At 38.9% G+C, this 14,157-nt stretch overlaps 1 protein-coding gene across 1 annotated transcript in view; it reads left to right on the top strand.

Annotated features, from left to right (window-relative positions):
- Positions 1–14,157, top strand: part of dnah7 (dynein, axonemal, heavy chain 7) — an 82,138-nt gene that overhangs the window by 4,269 nt on the left and 63,712 nt on the right. The window contains 12 exon segments of the mRNA XM_029458692.1: positions 241–424; positions 576–755; positions 1,298–1,570; positions 1,891–2,018; positions 2,278–2,356; positions 2,504–2,728; positions 2,989–3,135; positions 3,665–3,844; positions 4,903–5,043; positions 5,193–5,560; positions 6,951–7,137; positions 13,845–14,038. Coding sequence (XP_029314552.1) covers positions 241–424; positions 576–755; positions 1,298–1,570; positions 1,891–2,018; positions 2,278–2,356; positions 2,504–2,728; positions 2,989–3,135; positions 3,665–3,844; positions 4,903–5,043; positions 5,193–5,560; positions 6,951–7,137; positions 13,845–14,038 — 2,286 coding nt within the window.

Genomic DNA, 14,157 nt, shown 5'->3' with positions numbered 1-14,157 from the left:
AAATAACATTCGGTTCTGCTTATCGGTTCCCAAACACACACATTGGCGCTCTCTCTGGACAGAATCTGAACCGGATACTCAACGCTAGTTATAATATTATATATTATATATATATATATATATAATATATTGTATATATATATATATTATCTATAATATAATATATCAATATACAGTACTATGTATTAAATACATAATAACACATTCTCTGAATCTTGAATTTGCTGTTTTCTACGACAGATGGGTTCCTCAAGTGCACAACATTTACTACCAGGGGTGCAGGTTCAAGCTGCTGCCTGCATCCAGCAACATGGCCAAACTGCATTCCTTCTTCAACTGTGCGGCAACACTGATGACGTCCCAGCTGCAGAACCTTGCTATCGACTCAATGAGGGACTATACACACCTAATTTCCCAAGACCCGGTAGGAGAAAGTTAAAAAACTTCAGGCCGATATATTTGAGTAAAAGTAGAACGTACTGGGAAAAGAAATCCTTCTTAATAAATGTTTAGATTTTGACCTACACTAAATGCTCTTATTCTGCCTTGTTTTGGTTTGCTCTCCACCATCTTAGCAGTCAGAGCGAGCCTATGAGCACCCAGGCTTTGTGCTGCATCTGATCCTGGAGGACAGGGAGATCAAATTCGAGCCTAACCTCAAATTGTATGAGGAGGTCCTCCTTCACGTCTATGATCTAATGCTCAGGCCTATCAGCATGGTACCTCGTGTGGAAACCAAACTGTACTTTGAGTGGGTAAGAGGACAAGTGTGTGTGTGGTATATGCACTCAGGTGCCAGTTTATTAGGTAGACCAAGCTAAAACTAACACAGTATAACACAACAGTCCTGCAATAAGTCATACCTTTGAAGTTATAAAGTTCAGTTTTTGTTGTTTTAGAGAGGTGCTGAGTGCTTCATGATCATTTTGGAGGATGATTACAGGGAGGTGTTTCTCTTTTTTAGCTTGTCCTCATTGATATAAATAGGGTGAACAAAATAGAAACACCTGTCAGTATAATGCACTACAGTTCAACATCACCACAAACTGTTGCCTCCAAAGTGCTGATGAAGTTGAATCAACACTTCTCTAAAACAACAAAAACTCAGTGTTATATCAGTAATGCCTCAGGAGTTAGCAACGCATTGAGAATGATCTGAACGTTGGTAGTGGTTGTTCTTTCCTCCAGTCATGTTGTCAGGGTGCCCTATTCTTTATCTTAAAATCACAGTAGCTACTCATGGAATCCCAAATGTAATGTTCTGCTTGGGTTCATACTTTACTTTGTATGTTCCTAGTCAGGCTCCCAGTGTGGAAGCACCCTAAAGCCCATCATCCTGCCAGAGATCCTTGAGGCCCAGCAGGAGGAGGTGCGCCGTGTGTTCTGGGCTGAGTGTGTCAAGCCCAAGGAGTATGTCCATGAGTATGATAAATATGCCACACTGGTATCCAGGCAGGCAGAGGAGGATGTGGAACAGTTACTCAGTGAGCAGCAGTCCTTCCAGGAAATCATGTCAGAGGTTGTACACTACCAACAGCTTGCTGACCAGATCCAGTACACACCATGCAAGGTACGTGATCAGCAAGGTGGAAGTCACCAGCATTAAAATAAAACTGGTGCTCTTTTAATTGCATCATCTAGTTGCGCCCTGCTTACTGCCTTTACATACCCTACTGCTTATCTCGATAAACCAACTCCTAATAATTGCAACAAACTGTAGTACAAGCTTTTTATTTTGCCGATTTTCTAAAAATTTGGTTCAAATGCACAATAAATTTAAATGGAAACCTGACTAATGGGATGGCTATATGGTGATTTCTAAACAAACTTAAACGACTGTCTTTTTGACTTTATGTTAATTGTGTAACTGACCAATACTTTGGTCTCTAGGTGGTGCGTCTTGGCATGTTTGAGGTTCAATCTCAGAAGCTTATCAGCTCTCTCGTCAAGCGTGCTCAGGAGCTACAGCAGAAACTGGTCACTCGGATGCTGCAGGACCATCAGGAAATCAACAAGACGTCAGTTGTTTTCACTATGCATAGAGAAGCTTCAGAGTTCTTAGTTCTTCACTCTGGTGCCTCGAAATAAACATTGTGCCGGTCAAAAGGAATGCATAGTAGTTAAAGTAAAAGTACCTTTTTGATTTTAAACCCAGAGTTAGCTGCTGTCTTGGCCTCTATTCCAGTGGTGCCTCTTATATCCAAGCTGTGTCATAATGAGATGGTAAGTCTGTGAATCCCTTCTTATCTCACCAAATGAATGCTCCATCTCTCACAGGCTCTGTAATGAATTTGAGAAGATTGCTGAGAAGGCACTGAGCACACCAACTGACACGCAGAAACTGATGGAGCTTAAGGTAACAAAACCAAATTCTTGTCACACACACCAGCTTGGTGCAGTTTTTTAAAGTGTGTACAATTGCCGCTCACACCTCTGTTCACAAAGCAGTTAGGCCTGAAGTACTATACCAGTGTTAGTGTTGTTGCCCTGTAACCCCATCCAGAACTTCATGAGGAAGGTGGAGACCACAGAGATGCCTCTGCTGCAGCAAAGATTGGCAGACTCCAACACACACATGTGTTTCCTCATGGACTTTGTAACCCTCTCACCATTGGACATGCAGCTCAACACACAGACCGCCCAGTGGCTTAAGCGTATGCCATCCATCTTTAAGGAACACCGACAGATCATTACTGAAAAGACAGAACAATATCAGAGTGGCCTAAAGGTCTGTGTTTCTACTCTATCTATCAAACTATTGATTCTGTTGGCTAGATTCTGGATTTCGTTTTTTGCTTCAGTACCGTAGGGCTAAATTGTTAATGTTAATGTAAAACGTAAATTATGGTACATTTTTGTTTTGTAAATCTTACTGTTCCTACTGTGTATTGCAACTGTTGCACTACATTTTCCCTCTGGATAAATAAAGTTATATCTTATATTATCTTATCTTAATTGCTAAAGAACATTTCTGTATGTGCTTTCCAGTTGTGCCGCAACTGCTTTGTGGAAGAACTGGAGAGCTACAGCATACAGGTGGAGGATTTCACCACCTTTGGTGAGCTGGCGGATCTCAGCAAGTACTTGAAGAAATCCCAAGCCCTCAATGCTAAACTGGAGTTAGCCATGGAAAAGGTACATTTGAGGATTTCAGTGCTTAAAAATAAAACATAGGAATAGAGAACTCTTAATCTGTAGCACCAACTCTGTCAAATAAAAGCTACGGAGAGTGACAGTAAGCCAATATTGTAGTAAATCAGGCTGACAAAGTTTAGTTATACTGATACCCAAACCATGACGACACATGTAACAGAAAGTGTCTTTTTATGTAACAATACAAGGGCACCTTACTCAGGCGTGTAAGATCTGCTCTTGCGGTATAAGTCAAGTTAGAAGTACTTCACAAATTAAATTAAATATTCATGCTTCTGATTGAAAAATATACATTCATTGTACAGTGGATTATTGCATAGTGATTGAAGTTGAATAACAGTATGTGCTTTTAAATATTTAACCTGTAGAGGGCAGCATTGGCTGTAAAAAAAAAGATTCCTCTGTCACAGGAGTTGTGAGAGGCTCTATGAGGTTTTTGTCATCCATACATTGACACTCATCTATTCATCCATCCATACTTCTCTTTCAAACTTTCTGCCACTCTCAAAAGATAAATGATTTCAATCTGGAGGAGGAAGCCTATGGCTGGTCTGTTTCCCAGTACCCACAGCGTAAGAAGATCAACGACAAGCTCATGCCCTTCCTGCGCCTCTATGAGACAGCCACTGAATTCCTAAACCAGTATGAGCAGTGGCTCCATGGATCGCTCTTGGGTGTGAACCCAGACAAGGTACCAGAATGTTTAGTTTAATTATTTAACTATCAATCACTTGACAATGAGCAAGGACATCATTTTATATCCATTACAGTTTCAATTCTGTTTAGAATGCTATCATAAATGCCCTGAACTGTGCGTACTGGGATGTTGCAGTGATGTTACACTTTAAGAACATTCTATTAGAGGTGGTGCACTCATGGTTATTATATTATTTGAAAGCTTTGAAATCTCTCCCGCTATTCCTCATTTCAGCTATTAAGGTTTCATTCACAATAACGCTACACGATTTTAAAAGCTGCCACTCTTTCATACACATAGAATTTATTTGAAATGTGCTATCGCATGTTTGAGATAGAGACGTGTAGCTGTAAGTTCACAAACACCCTCATCTGCCTCAGCATCCTGCTCCCCACTGTTGGATTGTCATCTCTGTTTCTGTCCATACTGATGTGTTAGAGCAAGACAACTCTTATTGGCCCAATTTATAGCAGCCGCTAGGCAAAGCAAGTCTTTTATTTGTATTGCCTCTTTCAACAACAAGGCAAGTCAAAGAGCTTTGTATAACACATAAACAGACGTTAGGACACGATATAAAAGAAACATAAGGCGATGTAAAAAGACACTTAAATAGGATTCCTTTTTTTAAAGTAAAAGTAAAATGAAATAAAAGCTGAAAATGAGTTAAAAGTGAATAAAACTGATTAAAGAGGAGAATAGAATACAGTGCAATTACAATGCAGTGTGTTACAGGTGATACTAATAACATTAACAATGACTCAGTTCTCATGAAGCCAGTCAGCTGTTACATACTGTAGGTGAGGCCCTGGATCAGATATTTCTAAATAGACAAAGAAAGCAGACGATCAGTTATTAATGATTCATTTGTTAATAATGTTTAAGCTGCTTCAGTTATTGAAGTAGCAAAATGATCTGATACACCAATATTCTATTTTGAGAGAATAAGAAGATGATGCATATAGTGAGTTACATTACTTAAGTTGACAATTATTAATGCTTAATCATTCTATTTGTTTCTGTTGTCTTTGTAATGCAAAACCCCACACACGTAGGTAGAAGGGGATGTTGGTAACTACTGGCGTACTCTGTACAAGCTGGAGAAAGGCTTCAGTGATGTTCCCAATGCCCTGAGCATAGCCACCACTATGAAGACTAAGGTGGAGGACTTCAAAGACCACATTCCTTTGGTGCAGGTAAGACCCTAACAGAAAGATTTCATAGCTGTAGAAGTCAAGAGAACTTTAATTTCGACTACTTTGAAATCATAGTTTAAGTATAATACGCTAATATAGTAATATACATATAGCATAAGTCTTTGTTTTGTACTACTCCTCCTTCATAGGTACTGTGCAACCCAGGGCTGCGTGATCGCCACTGGGAGGCCATGTCGGAGGTGTCTGGCATCTCCTTGCAGCCAGCTGATGACCAGGCCTGTGTGGCTCAGTTCTTATCCATGCACCTGGAACAGCACCTGGGCAGCTTTGAGGGCATCAGTGATGCGGCCAGCAAGGAGTACTCCCTCGAGAAGGCCATGGAGAAAATGTCCATTGAGTGGGGCGACATGGAGTTCAACCTCCTGGCCTACCGAGAGACGGGCACCTCCATCCTGTCATCTGTGGATGAAGTGCAGATGCTGTTGGACGATCACATTGTGAAGACACAAACCATGAGGGGCTCACCCTTCATTAAGCCATTCGAGGTGGAGATACGGTAAGAGATGAGAGGTTTTGCTTGATAATTAAAGTTATGAAGTAAGTACACATGGTACGGCTAGTTAAACAAGGATACTTTAAGTTTTATTTTTTGGTAATCCAGGGCTTTTATTTTTGGACAGGACACGGACTGACATATCATATGAGAAATATACATTCTTCTATCTGGAACTAAAGTACCATTATAGTTAATGTATGCTTTGTGAAACTTGGTACACAACCATTTCAATTGAGCATACTGAATAATACATTCATTACTCAGTTATGTATCTGAGTTCATGATGAACTTACCCAAATTATTGCAATATTATGTTGCTGCCAGGCACAGTTTGACACAGGGTTCCCTGCAGCTTTTAAAAATGTATTTTGCCATATTTTGCAGGATGCTAAAGCAGCTACTGTAAAGCTTTTTATGAATTTTTTTTTATATCCCATGAGAACTTTATAATTCCATTATCTAGCTTTGTGGGTGAGAGAATATGATATCACTGATAAAGAAATCAGTACAACTCCTAGGGCACTTTTACAAGCCAACATTAGTCATTTTTAATCAAACTCTGGTGCATTTCGTTTGGGCAGTTTCGAACGCAGTAATCTTACACTGGTGCGGACCCAAACAAAGCGAACCCTAGTGCGGTCAATTGAAGTGAAAAACATGTACTGACCCAATTGCAGGAAGTGAACAAAAACGCAGGATTATGGGCTGAAGCTGGACACAGGTAAATGACAGGTTAACATGAGTGGGAGAGGACTGATTTGGACTTCTGCAGAAGTCCAATGTTTGCTTGACATCGTGGCCAAAAAGAACATACAGAATATGTTAAATAAAGTCCACAAAAATAGTGATTTCTATAAAGTAATTTGAGATAAACTGGAGGAGAAAGGATTCACGCTCTGCTCCATGTTGGTCGTTTGGTGTTTTCATTGTGCTTGTTGATTTCCGTGTTTACATGTTCCACTGGCAAGAAAGACATTTCTGGCCCTCCACCTTCGTACACATCCTTCAGCAAATAATGTTTTATATTTGGTTCCCTTTCATTTGTGCAATGTGAAACCAGACTAAATAAAAAAACTGAAGTACTACTAAAAGTATCAATTTGACTCTGATTCGGACTAAAAAGCCAAATGGACCGTCTTGTACTACCCTTTATACTGATTGTACTAACTACAGATCAGAGGATACCTAGAATTAAATGCAAGATAATATAAATACACATCCAGGATTCCAAAAACCCTTTTACCTTTTTGAGTTGTGATCATTTTTACTGGTTCATTAATGGCTTCTTGTGTTTGCACAAAAAGTTGAGAATGATTTTGTAAACCTGTGAAGTGATATTAATGACTAAATGTGTATATTCCCACTTACATGTACTTATTTTCTTCTGTAGGGAATGGGAGGTCAAATTGCTGCTCCTCCAAGAGATCATGGATGAATGGTTAAAGGTGCAGTCCACTTGGCTCTACCTGGAGCCCATATTCAGCTCCCCAGACATCATGACTCAGATGCCTGAGGAGGGACGCCGTTTCACATCTGTTGACAAAACCTGGAGGGAAACCATGAAACAAGTTTCCCTGGTAAGTTGCTTGATTACATTTCGCTTTGTTACGTTTGATTTTGTTTCGTTTATATCGTATTATTGCCGCAAAGGCATGATCCTTATGTGGATCACTATCCAAAAGGAGGAATCTGGAGGTTTTTTCAGGGCAGATATGGCCAAGATAAGAGCATTGTATCTAATTACTGTCAGGACCACAATTACAAATGTAAGTGGAACTACAGCATATACAACATATATCTCAAAGATGACTAGGAATGGCAGTAGGTTTGCAATAAAGTACATTTTTGTGCAGTCCATCATTTTGAACAGTACATTAACTCATCTAAACATCTATTATAGAGGAAAACAACTCAACCCAAATGTCTGTGTAGCCATCTGCTGTTGTAAGAAGAGTACTGCACTGGCCCTCTCCTATTGGCTGACCTTACTGAATGCTGCAGGTTGTAAGATCGCTTGGCCAATAGGTGGAGGCCAGAACAACACAACTGCCCTTTACCAAGGAAAATGTTATTTGACTAAAAGTTAATGGTCAGAAAAAAGTAATATTTAGCTTTGTTGCTGTGGGTCAGGGCTATACAACGGCAACCCTATGTCTGTTGTAATGCTGTTATCTACATTTTCAAGTTCCAGTTCCTGTTGTTGGCAATGAAAATCTTAGAGCACAATTCTTATTACACATCGGTTAAAAAAGAAAATAATCTAAAATAAATAGTGCAAGTTAAAGTATAGGGATAAAATATAACATAATTAAAATATAAAATAAAGTAATACACATGTGCTGTACACAGTAATTGTCCCTATCATTACAGACTGGACCTGTCACTCTTATTAAACAGACTATACAAGGTTCATTTACTTGTAATTATTATTTATTGTAAAACACAATGAAATGTAGCCCCTGTACGCTACATACACACACATTGAACATAGATACCAATATTTAAATTAGAATAAAATAAAAATAAAATAAAGCAATATATACAGTTACGTTTATACAATAAGCTACTGTATATAAGGTCTAAATCAAAAATATTTTAAAAAATGTTCACAAACTCAAGTAAATTATTTTAGCAGTAACAGAATGGATAGTTGGAGGAGCACACAGTGACATACTTCACAAGAAGAAAAGGAAAAGAATAGTGTCAGCCAATTAAATCTCGGTCGAACAGGAACAATTTAAACCATCCGATTGGTGTATTGACCGTACAGACCCATTTCCTACAGAATAGTTGCGGTATCATCAATCATTTCTATTCAACTGGAGTGATAATGATCCTCTGTTACTGCACCACACATTTCAGTAATGAAAAACAATAACCAATAGTGACATGCTGAAAGTTTACTGGTCTCTTCAGCAGAAAGCTGTTTTTAATGTTCAGAGGCAGCAAATAAGGGAAGCTGAAAAGGACTCTCTTTTTTCTCATGACTTGTATCACAATCAGGAATCCTGTGGCTTGAACTCCAAATGCAGATCCAAATTCAAGTATGACATACACAGCTCAGGCTTGGCATATTATCAGGTAGCGTAACCATTCAAATATAAGGTTGCTTACTATAATTAGACCAAATTCAACACACAGCTCTGACTTGTAGGACAGAATATACCTAACCATGTGGGGCAAAACAAAAACATATACACACAAACATTCACAACCGTGAGAGTGACAGCAGAGGGTGGGAATGAAATACAGAGGAAAACAAGAGGCACAGAAGTATACCGTAGAAGCAGCATTTAGACTAAGATATGTAGGGAAGGACTGCAGAGAGTGTGCAGAGAGCAAGACAGAAACAACAGAGGGAGGATAAAAAGTGAGTGTTGCACCAGCATCCTCAAAGAGTTTCCAAAGGGTAATTGGCGTCCTCAGTAGACCTGAAATGAGACACATCAATTTCAGGCAGTGTCCTCCAGAAAGCCCAGCCTGACTGCACCATCAAATAGAAATTATGGATTTTGTCTGGAAGGGGCAGGGCCGTACTGAGCCACAAAGAAAATGAGGTCACCGAGGGATAGGGAGGCTCCACACACAGATGTGCACGCATACTGTCCAGTCTACTGTGATTTATGTGCACGGTGTTAAGGAGCATGTGGGCACAAATATTACTACAGTACTTTTTACACTTACATTAGTGCTTATCCAGCTTCAGGAAAATAGCGCCCCATTTCTTAAGTGTATCAAGATTGTGTTAAGTTCAGACAAGTTTACTCAGTAAGAACTGTATGCATGCTGGGAATTATTGCTGCAAAGTGGAGAAGTGTTCTGAAAACACAATATACAGTACATTGTTCCACCTACAGTAGGTTGCTATTCTCCTCAAGTATCCACAGTGGGCATTTGGACAGACACAGTTAGAGATTCATTAAAAGCCATTTTCAGCCATTTATTCGGGAAACCTGCTTCCGATCATTAAAAAATTGGCCGAGAGGGATAATTCACTTCAAACACAAGACATTTATTTGATTTTAGTTTCTTATTTTGCCTGACTTGAATTGAGTTGGTTCCTATCCATCTCTTGAAATGTCACAAGAATAATTTAAAGTCTGTTTGAGAGAAGAAATAAATCATAAATATTTTTTACAAGGCAGTACAATGTTTGTGGGTAAACCAAGTTCAGAAACTAGAGAAGTGGCTACCTTGTACTGCAAGTGTCATTTCATTTCAGACGTAGTCATTTCTGGAATCCACTGAATGGCTACTAACGTGGACATGACTAACTGGAATGCACAGAGCCACCAGGGATGACAGTAGAATATTCTCTTCATAAAATTGTTAGAGAAAAGTACCTTTTACGATAAGATATCACTAGGTATGATCCCACATGATAATAGTGGGCGTCCCTAATCTAGTTGCTCCCCAAGGCATATACCTTTTGCATCTTCTAGCTACCATTGAAATATTTTCAACTAATAATGGGAAGTATTTAAGACTGCAGGTTATGATAATAATAATTTATGAAATAATAATTATGAAAAGCAAAGTTAGGATTTACACCACTGGGGGTCCCGACCATCACTATGGGTCGCTAAAGCTTCATGGGGGTCTCGAGGCCTTCTTGATTTTAAGGGGTTTAATACAACTTTTGTTTTTGGCCTATGTCTCAGCATCTCATTCCTTTTTGTGAAGAAGAAAAACCTCCCAGCATCAGGACACGGTGAAGGCTGAACACAGGCTGCTATATCTACACAGCCGTCCCTCGATGCTAAACAGCCTCGCCCTGCATTAGAAAAGCACGCGGTTAAAACAGCCAGAGATCTAATAGAATATGGCCAGGCATCAGGAAGAAGAAAACACGGAATTCGTCGAAAAAGAAGCCTGTCAAGTATGTATGATTGTTTAAAAAAAACAAAAACAGAATACAGACAAAGAACTGTATCTAACATAATAAGAGGGAAACTCATCTCTGATGCAATATTCACAGGAAGTAATCTGCTCAAATCCAAATCACTCATTTAAAACAAACTTCCTGCAGTTACTGTGTTCACTGTTTGGGTTAATTGTACAGTTTCTCAGTGTTTCTGCACTGTTATGGTTATGCATTGAATACAATTATGCAGTATCCATAAAACGTGTGACCTAGTCAGAGGTTGTCAGGAAAAAGGTTGAGAACTCTAGATTTACTATTATCTTGTTCTTCAATCCCCAGTTCCTCGCCATGTTAAAAGCTAATGATTCTAATTCCCCATACCATGTAGGCCAGTAATAGGAAAAACACCTTTCCGCATAGGCGCATACAGCATCAAAATCTTGACAAAGAACACATCCCTTCATCTCGTCCATGGCATTGATCAGCAGTGCATGAAATTGGAATCATCTCAACTCTATACTACCACAGGACAGTGTGAGCAAAAAGGCAGGCAGCAACAGTGAGGCTCTCCTCACCACAAATCACTTCAGGGTTTGGCCCAGACTGTTACCATCAGATCAACCACTGGGAGCTGCTCAAGATCCACTGATCTTCCAGCACCTCACAGCTTTCACATCTTAACTTCATTTTCCTCCACTTTTTTTTTTTTGCTGCCTGCTTTAATATGTCATTTATCCACTACTGCATGCACTACTGCAGAGGGAAAAAACTGAGATAAATGAATTTAAAAGACTTATTTCTATGAACCTGCTTTCTTTAAACTTTGCTGCACATCACACATTTGCCCCCTCTGATGAGCTGAGGCAAGGAGAAACAGTTGACCATCTGAGCCCATGGAGACGATAACTGACATATTATTTGCTGATAGATTCACCCAATAATAATAACACAATAATAGTCAGCAAAAGAATAGCTCACTTACTATTACACTATCATGCTGATATAAAACCTTGAACATATAGGGCATTATTTGTGTGTGTGTGTGTCAGATTTGAACAAAGTAATCTCTTTAGATTATGTTTTTTCGCCACACAGATTGCAGACCTTCCATATCAGCTCGAGACAGTTGCTGTCCCCCTATTGAAGCCATCTGTTTGGTGCATGAAAAGCACATTATCACGCATAATACAGGCATTAGAGCATTGTTATCCCTTCAGTGTGCTCATAAATAGCGTGCCCCTGGCAAATAAACAAATAGCGCTGTTATTACATTGTCCTGATGAAATCTGTGAAAAGCTAGAATCACACTTCATCTATCAGACACCGTTTGTCAGTATAATTGTATGTCCTACACATTCAAAACTTGAACGTTTGATTTAGCCTTTAAAGTGAGTTTCAAATACTGTAGCTCAATTACCTGAATAAAACAAACCCTCATCTGAATGGTTTTAATCTTTCATTCCTAGTTTTTACTACTATATGTTGTGCCCAGGGGGGGGGGACAAGTTTGGCATGAGTCAGCAGCCGCTGCTTCCACTTGAGTCATCATAAGAAATCAATAGCAAATCATGAGGGATGAAAAATAATTATTGTCTCATTTTAGATGCTCTTTGCGGTTGTGGTTTTTCAAACAGAATTTGATTAAAAGTATCTTCCAGTGGCTGAGCCTCCTTTTAATGGTGTACACTTTCTTTCTTTCTTCTCAACATTTTTGTTATTGCCACACTATAACTTTTTTGTAATGTCTCAAATGACAAATTATTGATTTGCAGATGGTTTTGTGTGAAAATTTCACAGTTTATATTGTTTCCATTTGCAAGTGTTGCATCTTCCAGGAGAGTGGTGTTATTTCTTACAAGGGGAAATTGTCTGAAAGAAGTTAAAAAGGAAGACTGGGTTAATGATCGTTTCAAAACTGAGCAACAAAACAAAGATGGTTTTCTGTTTATTGACATGAGGAGCTCCACTAGCTCTGAATGTTGCTCATTACTGCATTTTATTCCATTCAGAGGAATATATGCACTTCATATTAGAATTGCCAGCATTTTCTTGTGAGCAGGTTTCGGCATTCACTGTCCAACCTTGAAGATTAAATAGACACTTCATGGGGTGACAATGCCAGAGGATATTGAGTTAGAGTACAGATGAGATGATATCACAGTTGAAATATTTCATCATAGATTCTTTTAGGGCTCTGCGTGACGAGAGGGCCTCACTGCAGAACATGGATGTTACTCAAGGAAGGTATTGCAGTGTTTCAGTGTTACTTTCAGGACTGCAGTGACAATGTGCACTAATCACATATTCTTTATATACTTTGCGTGATAACATTTGCTGCTTTCTCGCATAGCGGCCTTGAGTGCCCCAATAGAAAAAGCTTTACTTAACATCAACTGTATTTATTTATATAGCACTTTTCAAGAAAAAGCTTTACAAAGACATACAAAACAAGAGAAATGAACAGATACAAAATTGAATTGATACTGTAATAATGACAGGCAAGATATGAATGACTAAAACATTAAAAGCACAATAAACACAGAAGAATAAGAGAAAGGAATTCTGAAAAAGTGCGTTTTTAAAAGAGATTTGAAAGAAGAAACAGAGCTAGTCTGCCTGATCTCCTCCAGCTGTTTAAAGAGACCATGGAAACATATTTCATTAGTGCATATGTGAAACTCAGAGAAAACAACGGGTAATGGGTAGTTATCCGCTGTTTGTGGTCAGATCAAAATCAAATCAAATTAATGTATATCGCCCAATATCACAAATTACATGTTTGTCTCTGGGGACTTTACAGACTGTACAGCATACGACACCCTAAAAACTCCCCAAAAGAGTCCCCACAATTAAAGGGGGAAAAATGGAAGAAACCTCAGCGAGAGCAACTGAGGAGGGATCCCTAGATGACGTGTGCACAGAATAAACAACCATAGTAAAAATACAACATAGACAACCATGTGACAGAACTGATAGTGTGTTCGTATATTTGTGGTCAGAAAGTGTGAACTTGAAATGACTGAAATTGTACAAAGCGGTAAAACATGTCTATTGATGTGTTTTGAATGTTTATCCTTACCAGTGTAGGAAAATAAATATATATATTTGGTGCACTTTACACAAAAGATAGTAATTACTGCATCAGGTTGATGGTTTTAATGTGAAATTGCTGAATGTAGTATTAGGACATTGGTTGCTAAATATAATTTGTTTTTAACTTGGGGGCAATTTCTGCGCAATTTCTCACGGTTGGAATTTTATTTTCTTGGAGCGCTTTTGCCTCCCCCCCCTTATTTTCTGATGCTGATCCCAACTACGTGTTGTGATGAAAATAAATGGCCCATGTTGGTGCTCGACCACAGAAAATGAAAAGTACTTAACCAAAGAGTAATATTTGTTTTATTCTCCTGTCTGTGTTAGGACAAGCACGTGTTGGCAGTAATAGCCATTGAAAAGATGCTAGAGAGGCAAAAACAGTCCAATGAGCTTCTGGAGATGATCCTCAAAGGTCTTAATAGCTACCTGGAGAAGAAGCGTCTCTATTTTCCACGGTTCTTCTTCCTGTCTAATGAGGAGCTGCTGGAAATCCTCTCAGAGACCAAAGACCCCACAAGGTAAACAGCTAAAACATGTGAACACAATCATAATGATATTCTAATTACATTAAGCATTATCCATGATTACAATTAAGAGCATCTGTGGTTGTGTATCGTTGGACTACCCCTAGTGGTCA

This window comes from Cottoperca gobio, chromosome 21 (genome assembly GCF_900634415.1).
Source record: "Cottoperca gobio chromosome 21, fCotGob3.1, whole genome shotgun sequence".
Taxonomy (NCBI): domain Eukaryota; kingdom Metazoa; phylum Chordata; class Actinopteri; order Perciformes; family Bovichtidae; genus Cottoperca; species Cottoperca gobio.
This window is presented reverse-complemented; position numbering and strand designations above follow the sequence as displayed.